Source organism: Vipera berus (genome assembly GCF_964194415.1).
Source record: "Vipera berus genome assembly, chromosome: 3".
NCBI lineage: Eukaryota > Metazoa > Chordata > Lepidosauria > Squamata > Viperidae > Vipera > Vipera berus.
In genome coordinates, this window is record NC_138204.1 from 51,198,658 (window position 1) to 51,222,875 (window position 24,218).

The window sequence follows — 24,218 nt, forward strand, 5'->3', positions numbered from 1 at the left end:
TCTGAGAGTGTTAAAGCCACTGTGGGGTTTATCTGTATCCTCAGACTTACCTGAATCAGAGTGAAATCTCTTTAATGTTGTAAATCTTCCAAGATGTTGTCTTTCACATCAGTAGTGTCTTATTTACCGTAATATATTTTAGACATAGTCTATTCCTAAAAGCATTGCTGCTAGCTTTTGACCCCATACTTTAAATATCTCCTGAAGTATTTCAAATGTCATAGCATTTTCTGCCATTTGTAAGATCCAATGCTGACCAAAGATGAGACAGGCTTTTCATTATTTTCTCTCTTTTTTCTTTCTGCCTGAAATCTCTAGGCCCTTCTATAATAGATTCAATTTCTAACATCACAAAGATTCAGATTTCTGTTTTGTTTAGGATATACTCAACAAGTTAGTTCCTATGAATGTGCTGTTTATTTATACAATTATTTCCAAAATCTTACAGCAAAAGTCCTAATATTCTTTTATTCCAAGTTTGTCCGATTTTTTAATTCATTTATAACTCTCTTGAATCAGATTTTTGTTTACCATTTTCCATTTATTTCTAATTCTTTATGCTCTTAATTATAGTTAATTTTTCTTTTATTCAAAATGAAGGTAGTCATTTTCAAACTTGTTTAGAAGATCTCTAATATCCTTAAGACAGTTAAATAGGTAATTTTCAAAAGTATTTAGAAAGTGAATTAATAAACTCATTGTCCTTAGAAGTCTCCACCATGGTTGAGAGCATGATGGTTCCCTTTGTCTCCTGACACTCAAACCCATAGGAAACTGCTGCCCTGTCCTTGCAAGAAACAGCCAGAGTGCAAGTGGGCAATATCCCATCTTCTCCTTGTCCAGAAATATTCTGTGCTACCAATCTACATGCCAGTCCTTTGGTCTTATCTATAATCATCATTTCTATCCATTACAAAGACAGCTTACCTCACCATGCCTTACCTGGAAGCTCTAGTACTCTCTCTACATAACACCGACATGAACTATTGGATAAGATCATCTGCCACCATGATATGTCTTGGTGACATAAAGTATCGATACATCATTACCCTTGATAAATAAATTGATGCTCTTGATGTCCTATCCCAATGCCTGGAGATTATGGGGAATAAAAGGCTCCAGCTGAACTCCGGCAACACTGAGTGCATTTTAAATAATGAATTAAGAATCAAGTCACAAAAGGAATATATGAAGGAAGACTGGATGAGCGGAGAAAAGGGGGAAGATTGCAGAAGCGCACAGCTGAATTAAAGAGGAAATGTACTAAAATAATTGTGAAACAAATGTATCCTTGTTCTTAGGACAGACGCTGATCAAGGTAGCCATAATCCTGTTAGCGTAACTGCACGTATTCCCCAGTGACTGTCTTAAAGAGGAATGTACTAAAGTCCTTGTTTAAGCAAACATAGTTTTGTCCTTAAGGCAGATGATGATTGGGATAACCATATCCTGTCTGTGAAACTACACGTACTGCAAGTATTTTTCTTCTGTAAACTGTCTTTGGATAAGAATGTGTAGAATATTAACCACATAAGTAACAATGTATAACAATGTATAACAATGTATAACTAGGAATTAGAGGTGTATAAATATGTCTGTTCAAGAGCCCTTCGGGGTTCAAACCTTTTGCTTTGTTTAAGCCTTCTGAACCTGCGCATTGAAACCTTTCCTTTCCTGAAGAGCTGGCATGAGTCTCTTATTTCTACAACAGTTCCATGGCACCCCAGATGGGACTTCATAGCGAGGCAATGTTTTGCTGAGGGCAGCCCGACCCCTCGGACCCAACGAGAGGCCACTTCTGAACATTCTCCAGGCGCCACGGGGGAAAACACCTCCAGGAGACGGCAGTGACACCTCTGCAGGGCCGACGGTGCTGACGGCTAGTCCAAGATCCCTTGAGGGAAGGAAAGGAGGTCTGAATGCGAATCCTGGCCAGGACGGGGAAAGGACGAAGTGTGAAGACGCCTCAGGAGAGTATGTGTTAAAGGGGAAAGGTACCGATCTCATTTGAAGATAGAAAAGGGGGACTGATCACCCTACTGAACTTGGGACTAGTCCGTGTGTTAGGTTGTGTATATGTTAAAGTTGTGAAGTACCTATCTCACCTGAAGATAGAAGAGGGGGACTGATCACCCGCCTGGACTCGGGACGGCGATCCTAAAGTAGTCCATGTTAGGTTGTGTGTGTGGGAGGTTAAGCCATTGCAGTTCCTATTGGTGACCGTTGGAACGTCTGGCACCGTAGGTCAGTTGCAGTGTTCTTAGAATGGGGGGGGGAGAAGCAGTGTTCCCAGCACACTGCTGAAATGCATGTTGAAAGGTTTTGATGATTATTGTAATCATATTGTCGAGCCCCTCGGGCTCGACATGCTCGCCGGGAGGGAGTTCCGGTCGCCGCCCGCAGCCCGCAGCCACAGCCGAAGCCGCGCCTGACAGCTGCTCGGTTTGTAACAGCTGATCCGCGGCCGAGGGAAGCTCCGGCCGCAACAGTCCGATCAGCTGCTTGGCGGCTACCAGGAACCTCGGCCGACATCGCCGGAGCCGCCCCTGCTCTCACAGCTGATCGGCGGCCGGCTCAAACAGCTGCTCGGCGGCTAGCGAGGACCCCGGCCGTCAACACCCGGGCCGCGCCTGCTCACACGGCTGATCGGCGGGCGGCTCGACCAGCTGATCGGTGGCTAACGAGGACCCCGGGCATCAACACCAAGGCTGCGCCTACTCGCACGGCTGATCGGCGGCCGGCAGCGGGCCTTGCTACGCATGGGGAAGCCACGCCAGCCGTAACAGCTGTGCGGCGGCTTGAAACGGGTGTGGGCCAAGACACCGGGTTGGTGGAGGGGAGCACGTTAGGGATTCCAGGGGGTGAGGGGGGGAGATATTGTACTTACACCTTCTTACGCGCTGTATGGACTTTGGCGCCAGAGGCGGAAGCGGGGCGTGGGGCGACAGGATGACGGGGTGGGGTTTTACGCAGCTGCTGGTCTGCGTAGAGGAAGGTGGGGCTGACAGGTGGGGCTGACGGGTGGGGCTGTCGGGTGGGACTATTACCCAATTAGTAAAGACATTTAAAAGGAGCGTTGGGACGAGTGATTCCCAACGCTGACTTTATTCATGTTTAGAGATCCTGCTATTAAAGGTACTCTTTCCGGTCATCCGTACTTCGTCGTGGTTTTTCTCGTGTGCTTGTGATCCGGCGAAGACGAGGAATTGACAGTAAGTCAGCGTTCATTTAGCACAGCACTCCTTCTGTTGGGCTCTGCATTTTGCCTGCTACCATGGCTGAGGGGACCCAGGGTGGTGTGCCTGTGGCAGGAGGGGAGGAGCCAGCTGGGGTTGCTGTGCCCCTTGAGGTGGGGGAATTGGCAGAGGCCCCACCTGTGGTTCACCCTAAGATCCGGGACCTTGGACCAGCGCCAAAGGGGGCTGAGGCCTCGGAACCGGCTGTCCAGGAGAAGCCTGGGGAATGGTGGCTCAGCCCTGTTTTGAGTCAGCCAGTGGCTGGACAGAACCAACCGTCCAGAGGGAAGGGGTCCCTCTGGGAGTGGAGAGAGCGTCGTGCCACCGATGAGGGCGGAGAGGAGTGGAGCTACACCACGGCTCCTGGCAGTTACACAATGGACGTTCTGAGGGACCATTTTGGAGAACCTCGGCCGTGGACCCCTAGTGACACCGACCTGGAGACCGGTAGATGGACACAAACCAGGACCGACCCGGAACGCAGAAGCCAAACCTGGTTCCGCTTGGCGAGTCCCCGTTTTCGGGCCCCGCAGGCCCCTGGCACCCCGCAGGTCCCAGGCCTTCCACCGCCGGGACCGGCGGCTGCTCCTGACTTGGGCCCCCCAGGACCTGGGGGAACAAGACCTGGGGGTGCTGTGCCCGCAGGAGTGCTGGGGTGGCAACAACCAGGGGTTGCACAGAGGCTGGGAGGCCCGGCAGGTCCTTGGGGAGGGCCTGCGGTTTGGGGCCCACCACCGCTGCCCGTAACCTTTGACGGCAACCCTGATCGTTTAGCCCTGTTCCTCAGACAAGCCATCCACCATTTGGACCAGTATGGTCCTTTATATACATCCCAGTGGGGAATGGTGATGGCTGTCACTACGGCATTACAAGGGGAAGCAGCGGCTTGGGTGGCGAACCTTTACGGTGACCGTGACCGTGAATTGGGGGACGTTGGCCTTCTCCTCGAAGCTCTGCGTACGCGATTCGAGGATGTGACGCGCACGCATCGAGCGGAGGCTGAGATCGTTGGTCTGCGACAGAATGGCCGTCCGGCTACAGTCTATGTGCAGGACTTTCGTGAAGTGGCCGGCAGGCTCAGTTCCTGGCCAGAGAGGATGCTGGTTCATCAGTTCCGGGTTGGTCTGGATGATTACCTCCTACGGGCTTGTATCATCAGGGGAATCCCTCCCAGGCTCCAGGAGTGGCTACGGGTCGCAGTCGAACTGGATGTGGCCCTACGAGGTTGTCAACGCCGTGTGCGGCCCGTAGGAGACCCCCGTCAGGTCCCGCCAAGGTCACAGGGCCAGGTGCAGAAGCCGTCACCTTCGTCGCTGGGTCCTACCGTCCAGGCCCCGCGGTCCGGTCTGTGTTGCTTCAGGTGCGATCAGCCGGGACACCGCGTGGCCGCCTGCCCAATACCTGCATCCCGGGTGGTCGCGGCAGCAACTCCGGCAAGGAGCACAACCCCCGGGCGCTTTGCAGAGCGTTCCCGGGCTTCCCGGCAGGCTGTGGAGTCAACATCAGGAGGAAGTGGCCAGATGGAAGGAGACAGTGCCATCGATGTGGACGTGGAGTTGTACGGGCATGGGGATAGACCAGAGGAGGACCCCATGGTAAGTGCCTCGGTTAGCCCATTTGCAGTCCCGCCACGGGGGAGGTGGGGGAGGTTAAGGCTTTAATCGATTCGGGCAGCACGAGGTGTCTCATTAGCCGGAAGGTGGTGGCTAAACTGGGTATTAGGGTGGTACGGCTAAGGAATCCAATACGCTTCCAGCAGGTAGATGGGTCTCTTCTGGGGGGGGTGCCTATCACCCATGTCACAGAACTCGTGCGGCTGGATATGGGGGAGCACTGGGAACGGTTACGATTTATTGTGGTGCCCTCTATGACGGAGGAGGTGATTCTGGGGCTAACGTGGCTGGACAGGTGGGGCCCGACCATCTGGTGGGAGGGGGGTTGTCGACACCTCCGCTTAGGGATTGGACCACAGCCCCCTGAACATGAGCGACCAGGGCTGTCTGGCCCGCTAGGGAAGCCGGAGGAGAGTTGCAGGGCTGGGGCAGAAGTACACGTACCGCCAGAGTACGCCGAATACCTCGAGGTGTTCAGTGAGCAAGAATGCGATCTCCTACCTCCCCATCGACCGACGGACTGTGCGATCGAGCTGGAGCCGGGGGTCAAACTACCTAAGCCCCGGATGTATGCCATGACCCCACGGGAGATGACAGAACTCCGGAATTACATCGACAAAAATCTTGCACGGGGGTTCATACAACCGGCTCGCTCGCGGATGGCAGCACCAGTTCTTTTTAGGGAGAAGAAAGACGGGGGCCTGCGTCTTTGTGTGGACTACCGGGGGGTCAACGCAGTGTGTGTTGAACATTTGTATCCACTGCCCTTAATGAAAGACATGCTGTCCCACCTGGCTAAGGGGAGGGTGTTTACCCGTTTGGACTTACGTGAAGCCTATTATCGGGTACGCATCAAGAGAGGAGATGAGTGGAAAACAGCGTTTAACTGCCCATTGGGCAGCTACCAGTTTCGTGTAATGCCATTCGGACTCCAGGGGGCCCCCGCCGTGTTCATGCAACTAATAAATCAAGTTTTGCATGAGCATTTGTACAGGGGGGTGCTTGTGTATCTTGACGACATCCTTATATATACGGAGACAATGGACCAACACGTTGCCCTTGTGCGCCAGGTTCTGCGAAAACTCCTAGAAGCACGATTGTACGTGAAATTATCAAAATGTGAATTTCACGCGTCTCGACTGGACTATTTAGGCTATCGGGTCTCGGCGGCCGGGATCGCAATGGATCCAAAGAAAGTGGAGGCAATACTGCAGTGGCAAGCCCCGGGGACCAGACGACAGCTACAGAGTTTCCTGGGGTTTGCCAATTTTTACCGCCAATTCATACCATCTTTTGCTGCAGTGGCTCTTCCGTTAACAGACTTGCTTAAAACCAAAAAATTGGCGGTGAAACCACGGCCAGGACTGCGTGTAACGTGGACCATAGACTGTCAACGGGCCTTCGAAACCCTAAAAGGTTTGTTCACCCGAGAGCCCATACTTTTGCACCCCGACCCAGCAGCACCATACGTAGTGCAAGTAGATGCTAGCGACGTGGCGGTCGGAGCTGTCCTTTTGCAGCACAACAGTAAAGGCGCATTGCAACCCTGTGCTTATGCATCCAAAAAGCTATCAACCACCGAACGCGCCTGGGCTATCTGGGAAAAGGAGGCCTACGCCATTCGGTGGGCGTTGGAGACGTGGCGGCATCTCCTAGAGGGGGCAGAAAAGCCCTTCGAAGTATGGACAGACCACAGGAATTTGGAAGCTCTGCAATCCCCACGTAAGTTGGCTCCTAAGCATGTACGGTGGGCCTTGTATTTCAGGCGGTTCAGATTTACCCTGAAATACGTCCCAGCGGGGAAGAATTTCTTGGCGGATGCCCTCTCACGGCTTCCGCAGTATGACAATCGGCGGGAGGAGGTGGTGCAAGCTCTTATCCCTCCCCTCGGCCCAGAGATGGTACAGGCCGTACAGGACAGGGTTGCGGATGATCTGGTACAGCGGCTGAAAAAAGCCCTGGTGGGAGATGGCTGGCTACAGCAGCACCCGCGGCTCCTAACCCGACGGGACGACCTGGCCTGGTATGGGAGTAAGATGTATGTGCCGGAAACCCTGCGAGACACTGTACTTTATAGGTGTCATGATGCCAAGCAGGCCGGACACCTCGGGTTCCTGAAAACCCTGCATCTTGCTAGACGTCAGTTCTGGTGGCCCAGGATGAGGCGGCAGGTCAAAGATTATGTCCAGCGCTGCCGCACTTGTGCTATGGCCAAACCCCAGCCCGGGAAACCAGCAGGGCTGTTACAGACAGTGGCGGACCCCTGCCGGCCATGGCAGGACATTGGGATGGATTTCATCGTAGACCTACCAGAGAGCCGGGGGTACACTGTTATCTGGACCATAGTTGATCTGTTTTCCAAACAGGCCCATTTTGTTCCGTTGAGGGGCTTACCCTCGGCCCGGCGTCTAGCCTGGCTCTTTATTACCCATGTGTACCGCTTACACGGGGCGCCTAGACGTGTTATCTCGGACCGAGGAGTTCAGTTTACCGCCAGGTTCTGGCGTGAATTCCTCCAGTTCGTCGGGTCATCCCAGGGATTAAGCTCGGGGTATCATCCCTGCACGAACGGTGCGGCTGAATGGGCGAACGCGGCGGTGGAGCAATACCTACGCAGTTATGTCTCGTACCAGCAGGCAGACTGGGCCGACGTACTGGCATTTGCAGAAATCGCCCACAACGCGGTGCACAGTAGTACTGGTCTCCCACCGTACACAGTAGTGTCTGGCTACGACTTCCCTCCTGTTCCCGAGTGCGACCAAGGATCGACCTCCTCTTGTCAACCCCAAGAGTGGATGCTACAAGTCAGAAAGGCATGGGCGGCAACCAAGAAGGCTCTGAACAAGCAAGCCAGTATCGTAAAGGCCCAAGCAGATAAGAAGCGTCAACCGTTCCACACCCCAGGGGTCGGGGACTGGGTGTATTTGTCCACAAAATACTTGAGGTTACAGATACCTAGCAAGAAACTCGGCCCTAAGTATATAGGCCCCTTTCAGGTCACCCACGTCATCAACCCGGTCACGGTGCGTCTCCGGTTGCCTAAATTTCTGGGCAAGGTGCATCCCATGTTCCACAGCAGCCTGTTAAAACCAGCCCCTGTTCCTGTCGGGGGGGAGCCAGTAGGGCCGGGCCCCGTAGGTGATGGTCAATATGAGATACAGGAGGTTCTAGACTCCAGGAGGCGGAGAGGGCGACTGCAATACCTAGTGCTTTGGAAGGGGTATCCGATTACTGAGGCATCCTGGGTGGCGGAATCGAACGTTCAAGCCCCTAGACTAGTCAAGGCGTTCCACCAGAGGCACCCTAGTAAACCCTCGGGGGAGGGTCGAGGGGAAACTGCTGCTCTCCTTGGTGCTTGTTTGACTTCTACGTCTTGCCTTCCAGGAGGAGCCTTGGTAGGAGGGGCCGACTGTCGAGCCCCTCGGGCTCGACATGCTCGCCGGGAGGGAGTTCCGGTCGCCGCCCGCAGCCCGCAGCCACAGCCGAAGCCGCGCCTGACAGCTGCTCGGTTCGTAACAGCTGATCCGCGGCCGAGGGAAGCTCCGGCCGCAACAGTCCGATCAGCTGCTTGGCGGCTACCAGGAACCTCGGCCGACATCGCCGGAGCCGCCCCTGCTCTCACAGCTGATCGGCGGCCGGCTCAAACAGCTGCTCGGCGGCTAGCGAGGACCCCGGCCGTCAACACCCGGGCCGCGCCTGCTCACACGGCTGATCGGCGGGCGGCTCGACCAGCTGATCGGTGGCTAACGAGGACCCCGGCCGTCAACACCAAGGCTGCGCCTACTCGCACGGCTGATCGGCGGCCGGCAGCGGGCCTTGCTACGCATGGGGAAGCCACGCCAGCCGTAACAGCTGTGCGGCGGCTTGAAACGGGTGTGGGCCAAGACACCGGGTTGGTGGAGGGGAGCACGTTAGGGATTCCAGGGGGTGAGGGGGGGAGATATTGTACTTACACCTTCTTACGCGCTGTATGGACTTTGGCGCCAGAGGCGGAAGCGGGGCGTGGGGCGACAGGATGACGGGGTGGGGTTTTACGCAGCTGCTGGTCTGCGTAGAGGAAGGTGGGGCTGACGGGTGGGGCTGTCGGGTGGGACTATTACCCAATTAGTAAAGACATTTAAAAGGAGCGTTGGGACGAGTGATTCCCAACGCTGACTTTATTCATGTTTAGAGATCCTGCTATTAAAGGTACTCTTTCCGGTCATCCGTACTTCGTCGTGGTTTTTCTCGTGTGCTTGTGATCCGGCGAAGACGAGGAATTGACACATATGCAGTATACAGTCCCCTATCCTAAGGTGACGAAAAGAGAGGTTGAGGTTTCTATGTGAAAAGCAGTGGTCACATATGGGGGTTGGGTGGCCGCAAGAGGGTACATTCAAAAAATTGGATTGGATTGGCAGGGACAAGTTGGATGGATTGACGGGGACTGGGCTTACAAGAGGCTCCCTCTATGAATATAGAGGGCTAAGGTGGAACAAATAAACCGGACTTTAAAGGAGAAAATTTTGATTCCACTGACTGCTAGGTGGTTCTCAGTAATAGACTTAAAGGATGCCTTTTTCACAATCCCAATCCACAAGATTAGTCAGCCATTGTTTGCATTTGAGTGGGAGAGCCCGGGGACAGGTCAGAAGAGGCAATACACATGGACTCGACTTCCTCAGGGGTTTAAGAATTCACCCACCTTGTTTGGTACTGCTCTAGGAAAAGACTTGCAGCATTATGTACCCCAGCAACCTGGAGATATAGTTTTACAGTATGTCGATAATGTTTTGATTACAGGCAGGACAGAGGACTCATGTTGGGATAATACGAGAACTCTTTTGCTTCTGTTATTGAAATGTGGTTATCGGGTATCTAGAAAGAAGGCACAACTGGTACAGCAGAAAGTAAGATACTTGGGGTATGATATTATGCATGGTCAGAGAACCCTAGGACAAGAAAGGAAGCAGGCAATTCTAGCCATTGCGGAATCAGTAAACAGAAGGCAGCTGCGAGGTTTTTGGGGGTTAGCTAGTTTTTGCAGAATTTGGACACCTAATTTTGCACTGTTGGCAGCACCGTTTTATACAGCTACAAAGGGGGGTGACTTTGAACATATTCAGTGGGGACGAGAACAAAGAAGTGGCCTGATGCTTTGCTCTTAGCACTGTATTCTGTGAGGTGTGTGCCGCGAAAACAGTACAGATTATCCCCGTCTGAATTGATGTTTAGCCGTCCTCCTACTCTGTTAAAACGAAACCTGTCAGGATGGCCAGAACTGGGGCATAAGGGGGGAGTGTGGAACATGGAGATGGTACAAGAACTAAACAAACAGGTTGAAAAGCTTCAAGGTTATGTTCTGGAACAAACCCCTCCTAGAATAGTAACAAAGTATCATCCCTTCAAACCTGGAGACAGAGTCTGGGTGAAACATTGTAAGCGGGAACAGCTAGAAGGCAGATGGAAAGGACCGTATGTTGTTATGATGTCCTCTCCTCTTGCTGTCAAGATTGCAGAATCCAAATCATGGATCCACTGGACAAGGGTCAAAGCAGCAGCTGAATCTAAATGGGTGGTGTTTAAAGATCCAATGGTTCCCACAAAGTTAACGTTTAAATGAAAGTGATATATGATTTGTTAGTGTAGCTGGACTTATTTAAGAAACTTTAGTATATTTGCTAAAAGGCTACTCTGCTGGAACCTTACCGGCAATAGGTTCCTCTACGCACAGTAGTGAAGACCCCTGCTAAGTCACTCCGGAAGCTGACTTTCTACGCACAGGAGAAGAATGGAGAAAAGTTTACTTCTGTTATGGGTGTATTGTGTTGCTACCACATGTAACAATGTTTGTATTTACAATTATGGACTTTGGAGTAAGCCAGAGGAAACACCTCAGATTGTTCAATCATATCTTGTAGGCATTGGAGATTGTGATGGAAATCCTCCGCTTAGTTTTAATTGTGAATATTGGCATTATATTTTACCATATCCCTGTCAGTATCCACAGGTGTTTGATAGAATTGCTAAGGATGCTTGTCAAGCCAGGCAACCAGCCAATCCTGAAGCCTGCAAGTATGTGGGTTATGTGTTCAGAAAGGGAATGTGTGTAAAAGCCCTGTACAATAGAACTCCCCCTCCTCTAACTTTGGATTGTGGTATCCCAGTATTTTGGGGAGGGGAACATATAAGAATGATCCCTCAGTTGAGGCCTGGATGGAGAGGAACTTGTGTTTTGCACATATTAGAAGATGGTGTAACAATCAGGAGATCAAAGAAGCGAGGTCCTGGTAAGACAAGAATTATAAGGGCCATAAGTCACCAAGGATGTGAACCTTGTGTGAATGGACAAACCCTGAAAGCCAGTGGATCAGTGCCAAAAACCTGTACTCAATTCTATTTGCCAGTATGTACTTTCAATCAAGTAATATATAAAAAGTGTAATGGGTCAGATGGAATAAAATGTTATAGGGATGAACAGTATAAGGTATGGACATCTTTGGGAAATGCCCCTGAGCCTTTAAAGTTTGATATAACTATCATGCCTTATCTGAACTCCAACAAGGAAGAGGAATGGGTAGCCCCCAGTGACATGTACTGGATTTGTGGCACCTTTGTTTATGAGGTGTTACCTAAGAATTGGTCAGGATCATGTGTATTAGGTTGGATAAAGCCCTCATTCTTTCTTTTGCCAATACGATCACGACAGGTGCTTGGTGTGCCAGTCTATGATCAAATGGGAAATCGAAGAAAAAGAGAGGTGGACACAGCCTTCTCTAACTTCCCTTGTAGAGAATCCAATTATTATGAGAAAATGGGGGATTTGTGGAATTCAGAGAGGATAGTTTGTGTGTATGGCCAAGCAACCTGGGCAGAGGATGGCACCTATGGTTACAGAACACCAATCTATATGATAAACCGTATAATTAGGCTGCAGGCTGTTGTGGATCTGGCACGGCAACGCCTAGATAAAGCCTTAAACTTGTTAGCTTTAACCACTGATAAAATCCGGACAGCTGTCTATCAAAACCAATTGGCTTTGGATTACCTATTGGCAAAAGAAGGTGGAGTGTGTGGAAAATTCAATCAATTCAATCAAACAATTAACCACTGAAATGAGGCAATTGACACACAATGCAGATCAAACCTGGAAGGGTTTTAATTTCCAAGAGGTTTTCAGTGGATGGTTTCCCAAACTTGCAGGGTTACAAGCAATCGTGGCTTTCATAGGACTGATAGCTGCAGGATGTGTGTTGATTCCTTGTATCTTACCTATTTTTATAAGAACTATATCCAATAGCTTAGCTTTACTTGCTGAAAGAAAAGCGACTGCACAGGTAATGGCAATGTGGGAATATGAAAGATTACAAATCAAAGAAGACCTCTGTTGAGACTCATCGTCACAAGTTGAGATAAGTCTCAAAAGGGGGAATAAAGAGGAAATGTACTAAAATAATTGTAAAACAAATGTATCCTTGTCCTTAGGACAGATGCTGATCAAGGTAGCCATAATCCTGTTAGCGTAACTGCAAGTATTCCCCGGTGACTGTCTTAAAGAGGAATGTACTAAAGTCCTTGTTTAAGCAAACATAGTCTTGTCCTTAAGGCAGATGATGATTGGGATAACCATATCCTGTCTGTGAAACTACACGTACTGCAAGTAATTTTCTTCTGTAAACTGTCTTTGGATAAGAATGTGTAGAATATTAACCACATAAGTAACAATGTATAACAATGTATAACTAGGAATTAGAGGTGTCTGTTTAGGAGCCCTTCGGGGTTCAGACCTTTTGCTTTGTTTAAGCCTTCTGAACCTGCGCATTAAAACCTTTCCTTTCCTGAAGAGCTGGCGTGAGTCTCTTATTTCTACAACAGAATGGAGTTAATGAGAAAGGTGAGAAATTAGGCCAGGGGTAGGCAACCTCAGCTCATTTATGACTCATGGACTTCAACTCCCAGAATTCTTGAGCCAGCGTGACTGGCTCAGGAATTCTGGGAGTTGAAGTCCACGAGTCATAAAAGAGTCAAGGTTGCCTACCCCTGAACTAGGCAATATAGGAGGTGGTAGAAGCAAAAAAAAACTTCAGATAGGAAGATGTGGTGCTAAGTACCATAACGGGTAAGGCAGGGGTAGGCAACCTTGGCTCAGGAATTCTGGGAGTTGAAGTCCACGAGTCATAAAAAAGCCAAAGTTGCCTACGCCTGAGGTAAGGCATCAGGCTAGAAACCAGGAAACCCTTTCTCAGCCCTAGGAGGGAGGCAATGGCAAACCACTTCCAACGTACAGAGACTACTCTAGGAGTCAACACTGACCCTCCCGCCCCCCAAAAAAGAACGAATGGTATCGGTGTGTAGAATTAGCAAGTTTTCCTTTTGAATTTTTAAACCCTTTTTCTGCACTTTGCATAACCTTAACATAACAACAGAGTTGGAAGGGATCTTGTAGGACATACTCCAACCCCAAACTCCTCCTGCCAGAGGATATATACCAGTAGTAGTGTGATCTACATCTACGAACGTACGTTTTCGAGCCCCATTTGCGCAGGGCAAATGGAAGCAGTTTTTCTCCCCCCCCCCCCCGCCCCATTTTCCTGCACAACTTGCAGCGGCTACGAAGAACACGACCTCTAGAGGGCGCTGCAAGAAGACCCGTAGCTTTCACCTGGTTTGCATCTATGATTTTTTTTGGACTTCATCCTTCCTTTCGGGGTGCGGGTCTTTTGCTTTCGCCTGCCCGGCTGCACAAGAGCTGCGGGCGGGAGAGAACCAAAGAGATGCAAGAGGTGGGCGAGGCCAGGTCCGCTTTTTTCTGAACAGTCCGTGGAAAAGCTGGCTGGGTGGAAAGGGCGCGGCCGTCGCCACCGATCCCTAGAAGCGGGGGTGAGTGCCGTGGCCGGGTGAGGCGGGGAATCCACGCGAAGGCGGGTCTTGACGTGGTGGGGATGCGCGAGCCGTGCAGTAGGCACGATCTTCTGGCTCTTCCCGGCCCCAAGGAAGCCGGAAGAAATATTTCATCAGTTTCTTCGGGGAAGGGGCGCCGTCAGTCCGGCGGGTCTTCTTCGGGCCTTTGGGTGGATGCGGAGCTAGGATGCGAGACTGCTGGCGACGCTTGCGCCCTGAAGTGCCGCCTGCTGGGCTGAGCAAAAGTGCGCCGCACAGGCCTAGAGGTGCTCCGAGCAGCCGGAGGGTCAGCAGGGGGGAAACGGGGAGAAGGACGAGCCTCGGCTTTCCAGACGCGAGATTGCCGAAATCCAGAACCCAATAAATCCACCTTCGAGCTTTGCGGTGCAACGTTGGGGATAAAAATCCTGCCTCTCATCGTTTAAAGGTAGATATTGTTAAGTTGGGAACTACAGGGCGTCAGTTATTCCGGATTAATAAGCCTATGACCTGGGGCATGAAATTCAGAAGTGTTTTCCTAAGGTACCTGCAGTCGTTAATTTTTTTCTCTCCTTCTTAGCGATGGTACAGTGGCAAATGTTTGAGGTGCGTTATAAATGTTCATTTGCGGTTGTTTTGACTTGGTGCTTTTTGTTGTGCTTTGTAATGTAAGGCTGCACAAAGTATTACTGACTTTTCTTAGGAGTAACAAAACCCAATTTAAAACTAACACCGGAAAGTGTAATGCTCTCTTTGATAATTTTGCCAGAATGGTATCCTAACTGAAGTCTTCAGCCTTAACCCACCACAGCAAGAGGGGTTATCACAAGTATTAAGTGTTATGTTGCCAGGGTTAACATTTGCTTCACCTGAACTAAATAAATATAAATATAAATATAAATATAAATATATATATATATATATATATATATATATATATATATATATATATATATATATATATATATATATATATATATATATATATATATATATATATATATATATCAAGGTTTGCACAATAGGAGGCTAAAGCATATGAGTTGGGACCTCATTGGATTGCATGAACCTAGCCAGTTTAGTTTTAACTTAAAATTCATTGTATTTTTCCAATTAATGCATTTGCATGGCGTTCACTAGGTAGTTTAATTATGGTTTACAGTTTGGATTCACATTATATGCTTTGTCAAAATCTAACTTATGATATAGCTGTAGAACAGAGTTTTCCATGTTCAACAACTTCTAGTTATGTGCACTTCAACTCTCAGAATTGTCAGCAGTAGACATGTTGGTTGGGGAATTCTGGGAGTTGAAGTCCACTAAGGTATTTTACAGCAATATTTGCATTAGTTTAAGAATGATAATATAAGGTGGATTTTTTTAGGAAAATAGACAAGTTTTATAATTGTTTCTTTAAAGATTAAACTATTAAATCTGAATATATTAGTACTATAAACATAAAGCACTGATTTAGCTTAGCTGTCAGAAAATGAGGCTTTTCTGAACCTTCTTTACCTAACGATTAATCATTTTTACTGTTTCTCCTATGCAAATATGAATACAATGTGTTATCCAGGAAAAAAGTACATGGCATAGGACTGGCTTTAGATGGCTTCTGCCCAGATATGCCCAGAGATATTTGAGTTTCACTTTCATAATTATCAGAAACTGCTTTACCAGGTCAATCTTTATCAGTCACAACTCTTCATTTTCAATTGCAAATTTAATTTGGGGATAGCTGAGGAACAGGAAGGCGGAATAAAGGAGAAAGAAGCAAGGAATTAGTTTCATAGTTGTTTCCCTCTAAACCAGAGGTCCCAAACCTTTTGGGCACCAGGGACTGGTTCCATGGAGGAAGGCTTTTCCATGGACTGGAGAGTTTATAGTTTTGTATAATGCCTACATCCCACAGATGGGGCTTTGTTTGTTTGTGCGGACCAGTTGCTGGCATACTGCGGCCCTGTACCCATCCACAGACCAGGGGTGGGGGTGGAGACCCCTGCTCTAAACAGTGCACAAGAACAGATAACTGCAAAGTGACAAGAATGAAGCAGTATAAATACTCCATGCAGTTGTAATTTAACATTGTTTTGTTTCCAGAAGTATAGTCTTCAGTTGAGATTTTTTCTTTGTGTTTTGTTATCCGTGTAGTTTTATTGGCAGCAGTAAGGAAGTGGTTTGCCCTTAGTACCTTCTGAGATTTAGGGGGGTGGGGGGGTGCTTCCAAGGCCAATTTTGTGCCTTGGTATTCCTTGATGGTCTTACATCAAAGTGAGAACCAATCCTAACCTACTTTTGCTAGTTATTGTCAAAGAGAATAAAGACACAAATAGAATTGGCCCCCACACTAATTTAGATGCCAATTCAATGAATTATCAAAATGATTTGCCTGTTCAATATACTCTTTAGCTCCTGTATATTTCACGACTTGAGAGAATCTGGTTGAGTTCACAAAATATGCTAAATTTACCAAAATTAAACCATGTGGTAAAAAGAATGGGCAATATAAACTCAGTCAGCTGTTGCTTATTTAATTACCCATGGTTAAACAAATGTATTAAGATGTTTAGAGACACATTTTCCAAGCACATGGTGGCATTTGGGCCGGAAACAATGGGAATAATTTGTTAAACAAAATAGCCATTATGTTTAATACAACAAGGTTCAAATAAGGCTTCTTAAGAATCTGGCTCAACGTTAGGTCAGGCTTATGTTCTCTGTAGCCTTGCTACAGACAAACCAAGACTAGAATGTGTGGTAAATGATTTACTGTGATAAAAGGTGAGAGGAGTACGGTACAGCAAGTTAACATGGGAGATTCTAAATTCTTTTGTGTGGGGCAGGCCCAATGAATTGTTTACTCTAAGAAAGGAAGAGGATTCTGGCATTATGTGCACTGAGGTTATCACTACTGAGAGCTGTAAAAATAAGTGAAGTGTGTTCACATTGGCAATTGCATATAAGGAACCTTTATTCCCCGAAGTTGCCAGTTGCTTGCCTGGAGGAACTCCAGCAGTACTTCAGTGATTTTCTGTTATATTAATTTGTTAATTGTCTTCATAAACTTGGTGATGCATCATTTCATCTGTTCTTGACAGTTGTGGTTATTGTGGAACCTAGTTTTCTAGCAGCAGGACAGACTACTGTCCTGTCTAAAACTGCACCATGAAAATTAAAGGGAAAAGTGAGGGAAATGACTGCAAGAGAAACCAGTGAAGCAAAATGTGGTGGTTGAAAGCAGCATGTCTTTTGTTGCATTACAATGGAATATGAGAGCTATACCAGGGATAAAAGGGAATTGAAGGAAGAAAAGATTGAGGTACCATAGTATGCTTGGGATTTCTTTTTATTGGAAACGCTTCTGAGTATTATAGGCCCTTCATTAAAGCTGACCAACATTTTTCAAGCTTCCACACAATCCTGAAGGTGATACTCCTTTCAGAGTTGCATTTATTTGAATGGGGAGTGGATCTTGAAGAAATAAATGTATGCTGGCTTGTGAATAGGAGAGAGGTGTGGTGTTCCCATGATCTCTAAAGCACTTTTTTCCAAATCATTTTGGTTGTTTTTAATCCAGCCCTTCCCTTCATTGCCAGAGAAAAAGGATCAAATTGAAAAGCACAAAACAATATTAAACTTAGTGCACCTTTTAGCTAATTTTTCCTGTTCTAGAGAATAGACCACACTTGGAACCAATGTTACCTCTATGCCATTTTGTTGCCTTTCTCCTGCAAATTATAACTTTAATTGGAAATTATTTGCCTCTCTTGCAAGGTTAAATTCCGTGTCCAAAAATGAGCGACTGGGTTATGAGCTTGTCTGGCAAGAAAAGTTGGCAGTGAGTCTGGTGGTAACAATAGCCAATTTGGATGGTTTTCAAAGAGGGCTGGTGAGATTCATAGAGGATTAGGCTATTAGTGGGTAGGAAGTTTGATGGCTGCTTATCATTAAATGAGGAGAGAGAGGTAGTCTGAGGGATCATTTCTCTCACCTCATTTCTATCTCTCAAAGTCTGATAGAGCAGACATATTTTATGTCTCATCCATTAAGCAATGTTCTCTGATGATATTACATTCACTTGCCATTGCAGTCAGCAAGTTATATTATCCATGGTTGACAGTTTTTCCCCCCAATAGAAATTCTGTGCAAGGATGTATCTGTAAATGAATTATCAAGTAAATAGTCAGTAAAGGAAAAATAATCATGCCTGGCATAATGTAGTAAATCATGCTACACAAATTATCTTTCTAGTGCAACCTAATATTATTTTGAATAAAACCTTTGAGGAAACTTAAAGATCCAGAATTCTGTGAAATTCCTTGGCAATATTGGTCTCACTGACTTAATGTAGTGGTAATTTATCAGTTGCCGCTATTGATGGGTTTAGTTTTTCATTTCAGTGATTTATGGAGGACTCATAGTAGTCTCCATGGTGATTTTGAACAATTGTATCATTGTAAAAAATTAGTTGCCAACATGCGATGACATCTTTCCACCAAACTAAAAAATGACATAGAAATAACATTTGAAAAAATGTTTTTATACGAAATAACATTTGAAAAAATGTTTTTATACGCACATGCACACACACACACAGTGCTAGACACAATGTACTAAGTGGGCTTATTTTCATGGCGTTTCCCTTTCTTTTGTCGATGTGGCAAAGAATTGGGTCAATAAATATAAATTAGACTCAGCAGACTATTTCATTACTGCCAGTAATTTATTACTGAGTGCCATCACAGAAGATGATATGTCTTGTCTCCTTTATCCATCTGTGAATTATTCTGAACAAAAATATGGATTATTATGTCATTTCAAGGACTCAGAAATTTATGCAAGTAAGGGAAAGAAAATGTTCTAGCTTAAGATCAAACCCTTATTTACTTAGAATTTAAGACCCCACTGCAAAAATTAGTTATTTCTTTACACAGAGTTCTCAAACTGTAAGTGTTGACTACTAGAGACTCAAGCTGCAATATCTTTTAAAATTTTGCTTCAGGCATAAGATTCAGGCTTGAATTGTGAGTAGTACTAAGCTTACAAACCAGTTGTCCACCTGCTTACATTTCTTAGTAGAGGTACAAGGCTTCTGTGTGTTGAAATCCTTAAATTACAGCAGGTAAATCTGAAAGGAATATTTGTATATTGTATGTTTATTTAGTTTAGAAAATGTTTACATTTAAGCATTGAAATCTGTTAAAAATACTTGGTAAAGTTTTTGTAATTTGATTTTATTGAAACCTAATGCATTTGTGGATGGGAGTGGATTGACCCCATTGAAATGGACCGGAGTCTCATTTCTACATACTGTAATATTTGATTTCTGTTGATCATGTGGCAAACTATTGCCACGTATTGGCAATCCAGTAGATATCTTAAAACTAAGTACATGGCTCCACGCAGCTCTGTGAACATGTTAGTGTTGTAGTGTATCTGTTGTGTTTGGAATGTCTGCAGACACATACGTTTTAGTAGGAGTCAGTGTACTTTATTTTCCTTTAGAAAATTGTACCATTCTATTACTGTTTTTACAACTGCTGTTCAGAAGGTCCTGAGGAAAATCAACAGTTGGAAAGCTGCAGGCCCTGATAATATCCCTGGGCAAATACTAGTTTGCTGACCAGTTGGCCACTGTTCTCACAGACATCTTCAATCTCTTGTTGCATCAGGCTGCAATCATTGTACCAGTGCCCCAAAAAACTAAAATCACATGCCTTAATGATTTCCGTCCAGTTGCACTCACTTCCAATATGATGGAGTGTTTTGAGAGATTGGTAAAGGACTACATGGTTTCATGCCTTCCCCCTACATTTGTCTCATTACAGTTTGCCTATCGGAAGAACTGCTCTGTAGAAGATGCATTTTCCTGTGTGCTTCATCTTAGCTTGGCGCACCTGGAGAGGAAGAATACTCACGTGCGAATGCTGTTTGTAGATTTTAGTTCAGCATTCAACGCATCCCTAAGCATCTGGTGAACAAACTGGGCCTATTAGGTTTTTATGTAATTGGATACTTGATTTCCTTTCTGCTACTGTTCACCTTGATGACCAACGACTGCTGTGCCAAATCTGCTACGAATCATATTGTGACGTATACAGATGACACGGCAGTGGTGGGGCTTATTCGGGATGACAGTGAAGATGCTTATAGGTAAGAGGTGAAGGCTCTGGTGGACTGGTGAAATAAAAGTAACCTGGTTCTAAATGTTGATGAAACAAAGGAGATCATTGTAGATTTTTGAAAGAGCCGGCATAGTCATACTCCTTATCAAGGATGCAGCTATAGAGGTGGTCAACAGTATTAAGTATCTTGGGGTGCAGATAACTAACAATCTGAATTCGTCTCTCCATACTTCATCCTTAGTGAAGCGTGTAAACCAGCGTCTGCATTTCCTGCATCGGATGAGGAGAGCACATTTTTCTCCTCCTGTCCTGGCCACTTTTTAGAGAGGCAGGATTGAAAGCATTTTAACAAACCACATCACTGTCTGGTTTGGGGCAGCAGTGCCTCAGATAGAAAGTCCATACAGAGAATGGTAACGACAGCCGAGAAGATCATAGGAAGCTTGCTCCCTGGTATTCAGGATGCTGCTTATAAGCACTATGTGCTTAGAGCTCAAAGCATTGTTAGAGACCTCAGACACCAAGTTTATGGTCTGTTTCTGTTGCTCCCCTCTGGGATAAAGTTTCTAAGTATTTCTAGCAGGACTACCCGATTCTGTAAAAGCTTTGTTTTCATCATGCATGTTAGAAATGTAAAAATAAATATATGAAAGTACGAGCAAGTTCAGGACCTCCATCAACTGATTGATTGATGTATCATCAAATCATTGAGAGTCCTAGGCACCGCATAGATAGATGTTCTCGGTGACAATTTATCCCTAACTTGTTCTTTCAAGTCTCCCAAGGGTGCACTCGTTGCCTTTGTTAACTAACTGTTCATCCACCTTACTGCTGGTCAACCTCTTCTCTTTCCTTCCAACTAGAAAAGAGTTAATTCAGTACAATGCTGGTTTTTTTGCAGAACAAATGAAAGAGGAACCAGAACCAGTCCTAAGTAAATAGATGCATCAGTAAGCAAAGCCAGGAATAAGCAACTGCTTATCAGTTTGTCCAAGTCATACAGATCCTTAGTGCTAACTATAAAAGAGACCTTTGCCTCCTCTCTCTTTCCAATTCCTATAATACCGGTAGTTGCATATAAACAGCAACCACTTCCTTCTGTCCTGAAAACCTTTCTTTATCAAAATTGTGCCTAAGGTGATTATTGCATACGACAAACAGTAGTGAAAACAGAAGTAGACTCAGGAAGACACAGGAGCTGATAAATCTGAATCACATAATTCCCTACATAAGCAAGAGGAAGGGTGTCCAAACGATTAACATCTGTATTCAACTGAAAGAGTCAGAAATTGGGCCTTGAATCTCTCTAGATTATAGATTATAAAGGGTTCTTTTTTCCAGAGCAAATTTATGGGATTGTAAAGGAGATTAGAATTGTTGGGCTACATTAATCAGAAATAAATAAGCAGGACATCCGGCCAAGCATTGCATTGTACAGTATATCCACTGAATTGTGAATTAATCATATTCTTCCAGAATATCATCCTTTTGTTGCCCTCCTGATTCAACAATAGCAGTTTACCAGCCTGTCAGCCAGCCCTTCAGACCAGGCACCAGGTTCTCTATTTCGTCAGTCATATAAGCATTACTTCAGCTGCATATTACCTTGAATAGATCTACATGGGTTTGGGCATATAAGCAAATCATTCCCAAACTTCCTTTTGTGCTAAGAGATCAAAATGGCCATTTTATGGCCACTTTTAAAAAGCAGGCTGGAGTTGCTGGAAGAAAAGCTGAAAATCAGTGCCGTCTCAGATGTAAATATTTCTAATTTATGCTAGAATTAAAGAGAAAGCAGGTATCAGAATTGGGACCAAGGATCATCTATTCTTTAGAGGCCAAGAAAGTCAAGAATTGCACTATGTTTAATTTAATAATAAGCACTTATAGAAAAAAATCTATTGTTACACAAATCATAATTGGAGCCCTCAAAGAGATACATAAAGGACTTCCTCAATATCTGGAATTATTATCAGACCCGAACACCCTAATTTTACAAAAACAACACCCTGCTTGGAGTTGAGTCAATTTTTAGACACTATAATAATTCTAAGGTTCTTGGTTAGGACTTGAAGTATTAAGCCTTAATAATAAATCTTATATTTTATATAAATCCTAATATAAGATATTGATTATAAGGTATGTGACTGAATCATTATACTTATATTTTATTTATAAACATTTCTGTTATACAATCTCCCTTATTGCTGGGCAATTTCATCAGATATAGACATATTTATTTATGATATAAATTTATCAGTTTCAGAATTGCAGGTATGGGTATTGCATATATAGGTATATGTAATCTGTCTATAGATATTCAAATCTGTCTCAGCAATTCAAGCCATTACAAATTTTTCTAAAGAGCTCTCTTTTCCAATATGCTTTCCAGGAGCTGTTTAGTTGTATATCTGTGAGAACAATGGGAATAATCGTGTCAAAAATTAAGTTAAGTTAGGGATCAAGGTTTGGGGGGAGGACGTGATGAAGGAGCATTGCTTTTTCAATAAAGAGAGGCAGAATTTTGAATAATGAAAGCAAGAATTGGGCTGGTGATCTTGGAACAATTAAACAGATTGTTTTATCTGTCCTATAATCTTTTCAGGTTAATTCGGTTCTACCAAAGCACACATCAACATGGACTCATGGAATGGCAGCAGTCCAGCAGACAGGAGAAGAACAGGAGAAAGACGCAGATCATCCCAGGAAATAGCATCAGGTAAACATGGCTGCAGCTCTTCAATTGACTCTGATGATGAATAACCAGTTGGTAAGCTTCACCTGCCAGTTTTTCTTAAACATGACAGTAGCAATGGCTTTTGCTAGAAATATAGTTCTACCACTTTCTAATGCTTTTTGCAGAAATGAATGTAGTGAGGTCAGTTCATATCAGAAAGACTAGTTGTTTTAGGCTGAGATGCCTCTGTGCTTGGCTGTTGGTGGGCTTTGGCAGGCAGTGTGCTTAGAAAAACAAATGGATCATGGCATAGGTACATCAAACATGCCTGCCGATGCCAGCTCAGAAGCACCAGGATTTAAGCGGAAGGTGGATTATCACATAGACCAGGAAGAGAAGCAACCCCTCATTTCCGGCAGGAGATTATGTCTGCATATACTAAGAGTTACAATCCTCACCTTCTGCTGCCCAGTGTTCCCCATCCCAAAACTAAAACCCTAATACTGATAATACCCCTAGATTTTGGGAGATCAAATTTGAAGCAAGCATGTTTAGGACTTTCTTTTGGATTCAGATTTGGAACAAGCATGTTTAGGACTTTCTGTCTTTCTTTGAATTTATAAGTATACAGTGACTGCCTTTCTTATTATTTAATTCTCAAATTTAAAAAAGCTACATCCAAACCTTTTATTTAAGTGGAGAAAGCAGTTTCCTCTCTTGGCTTCTTTCTTCCTACTCCAACAAGTAACATTGTCAGTAATGGAGGCCAAGAATTTGTTGCATCTTTGGCTCCTGGTAGAGTTGGATTGACAACACATACCGGGATAATTGATATCCCCCCCATCCCCTATTATCACTGTTACATCTTTCTTCAAAAGCCTGGGTCTCAGAAAAGTCTCATGCATGTCTTCTGCCCTGCAGGTGACCAGTAATAAACTCCCCTATTATTTGGAGGGCACCAAAGAATATAATCAAGCCATTCCAAAGTGACTAACCATATATATACCGTATATACTTGAGTATAAGCCGAATTTTTCAGCCCACTTTTTGGGCTGAAAAATTCCACTTCGGCTTATACTCCAGTCAACAAAAAAACTTACCGAGGACTTGTGCGCGGCCGAGGCTTTGGTGCTTCCGGGATCGTGCGCACCTCTCCCAAGCCACCGCCGTCCGAGACCTGCCAAAGTTTGGGGAGGTTTGGGGAGGTGCGCGCGCACCTCCCCAAACCTCCCCAAACGGCAGGTCTCCGTTCCTCCGCGCCCTGCCTGCCTGCTTCTTTCCGCAGCGGAAAGAAGCAGGCAGGCAGGGCGCGGAGGAACGGAGACCTGCCGACGTTTGGGGAGGTTTGGGCGCCTCCCCAAACCTCCCCAGGTCTCCGTTCCTCCTGCCGACGTTTGGGGAGGTTTGGGCACCTCCCCAAACCTCCCCAAACGTCGGCAGGTCTCCGTTCCTCCTGCCGACGTTTGGGGAGGTTTGGGCGCCTCCCCAAACCTCCCCAGGTCTCCGTTCCTCCGCGCAGACCTGCCGAAGTTTGGGGAGGTTTGGGCGCCTCCCCAAACCTCCCCAAACGTCGGCAGGTCTCCGTTCCTCCTGCCGACGTTTGGGGAGGTTTGGGCGCCTCCCCAAACCTCCCCAGGTCTCCGTTCCTCCGCGCAGACCTGCCGACGTTTGGGGAGGTTTGGGCGCCTCCCCAAACCTCCCCAGGTCT

At 46.1% G+C, this 24,218-nt stretch overlaps 1 protein-coding gene across 2 annotated transcripts in view; it reads left to right on the forward strand.

The window, feature by feature from the left end:
* The first annotated feature begins 13,506 nt into the window (after positions 1 to 13,506).
* BAK1 (BCL2 antagonist/killer 1) overlaps positions 13,507 to 24,218 on the forward strand; it is a 29,330-nt gene continuing 18,618 nt past the window's right edge. Inside the window, exons 1-2 of one of the 2 annotated variants that reach the window (XM_081323582.1) lie at positions 13,507 to 13,708; positions 22,439 to 22,552. In XM_081323582.1, the coding sequence (XP_081179708.1) occupies positions 22,471 to 22,552 (82 nt within the window). In that variant the 5' untranslated portion in view covers positions 13,507 to 13,708; positions 22,439 to 22,470. Of the gene's footprint in view, positions 14,157 to 22,438; positions 22,553 to 24,218 lie in introns of both variants that reach the window. The other variant, XM_081323581.1, reaches the window with a different exon arrangement.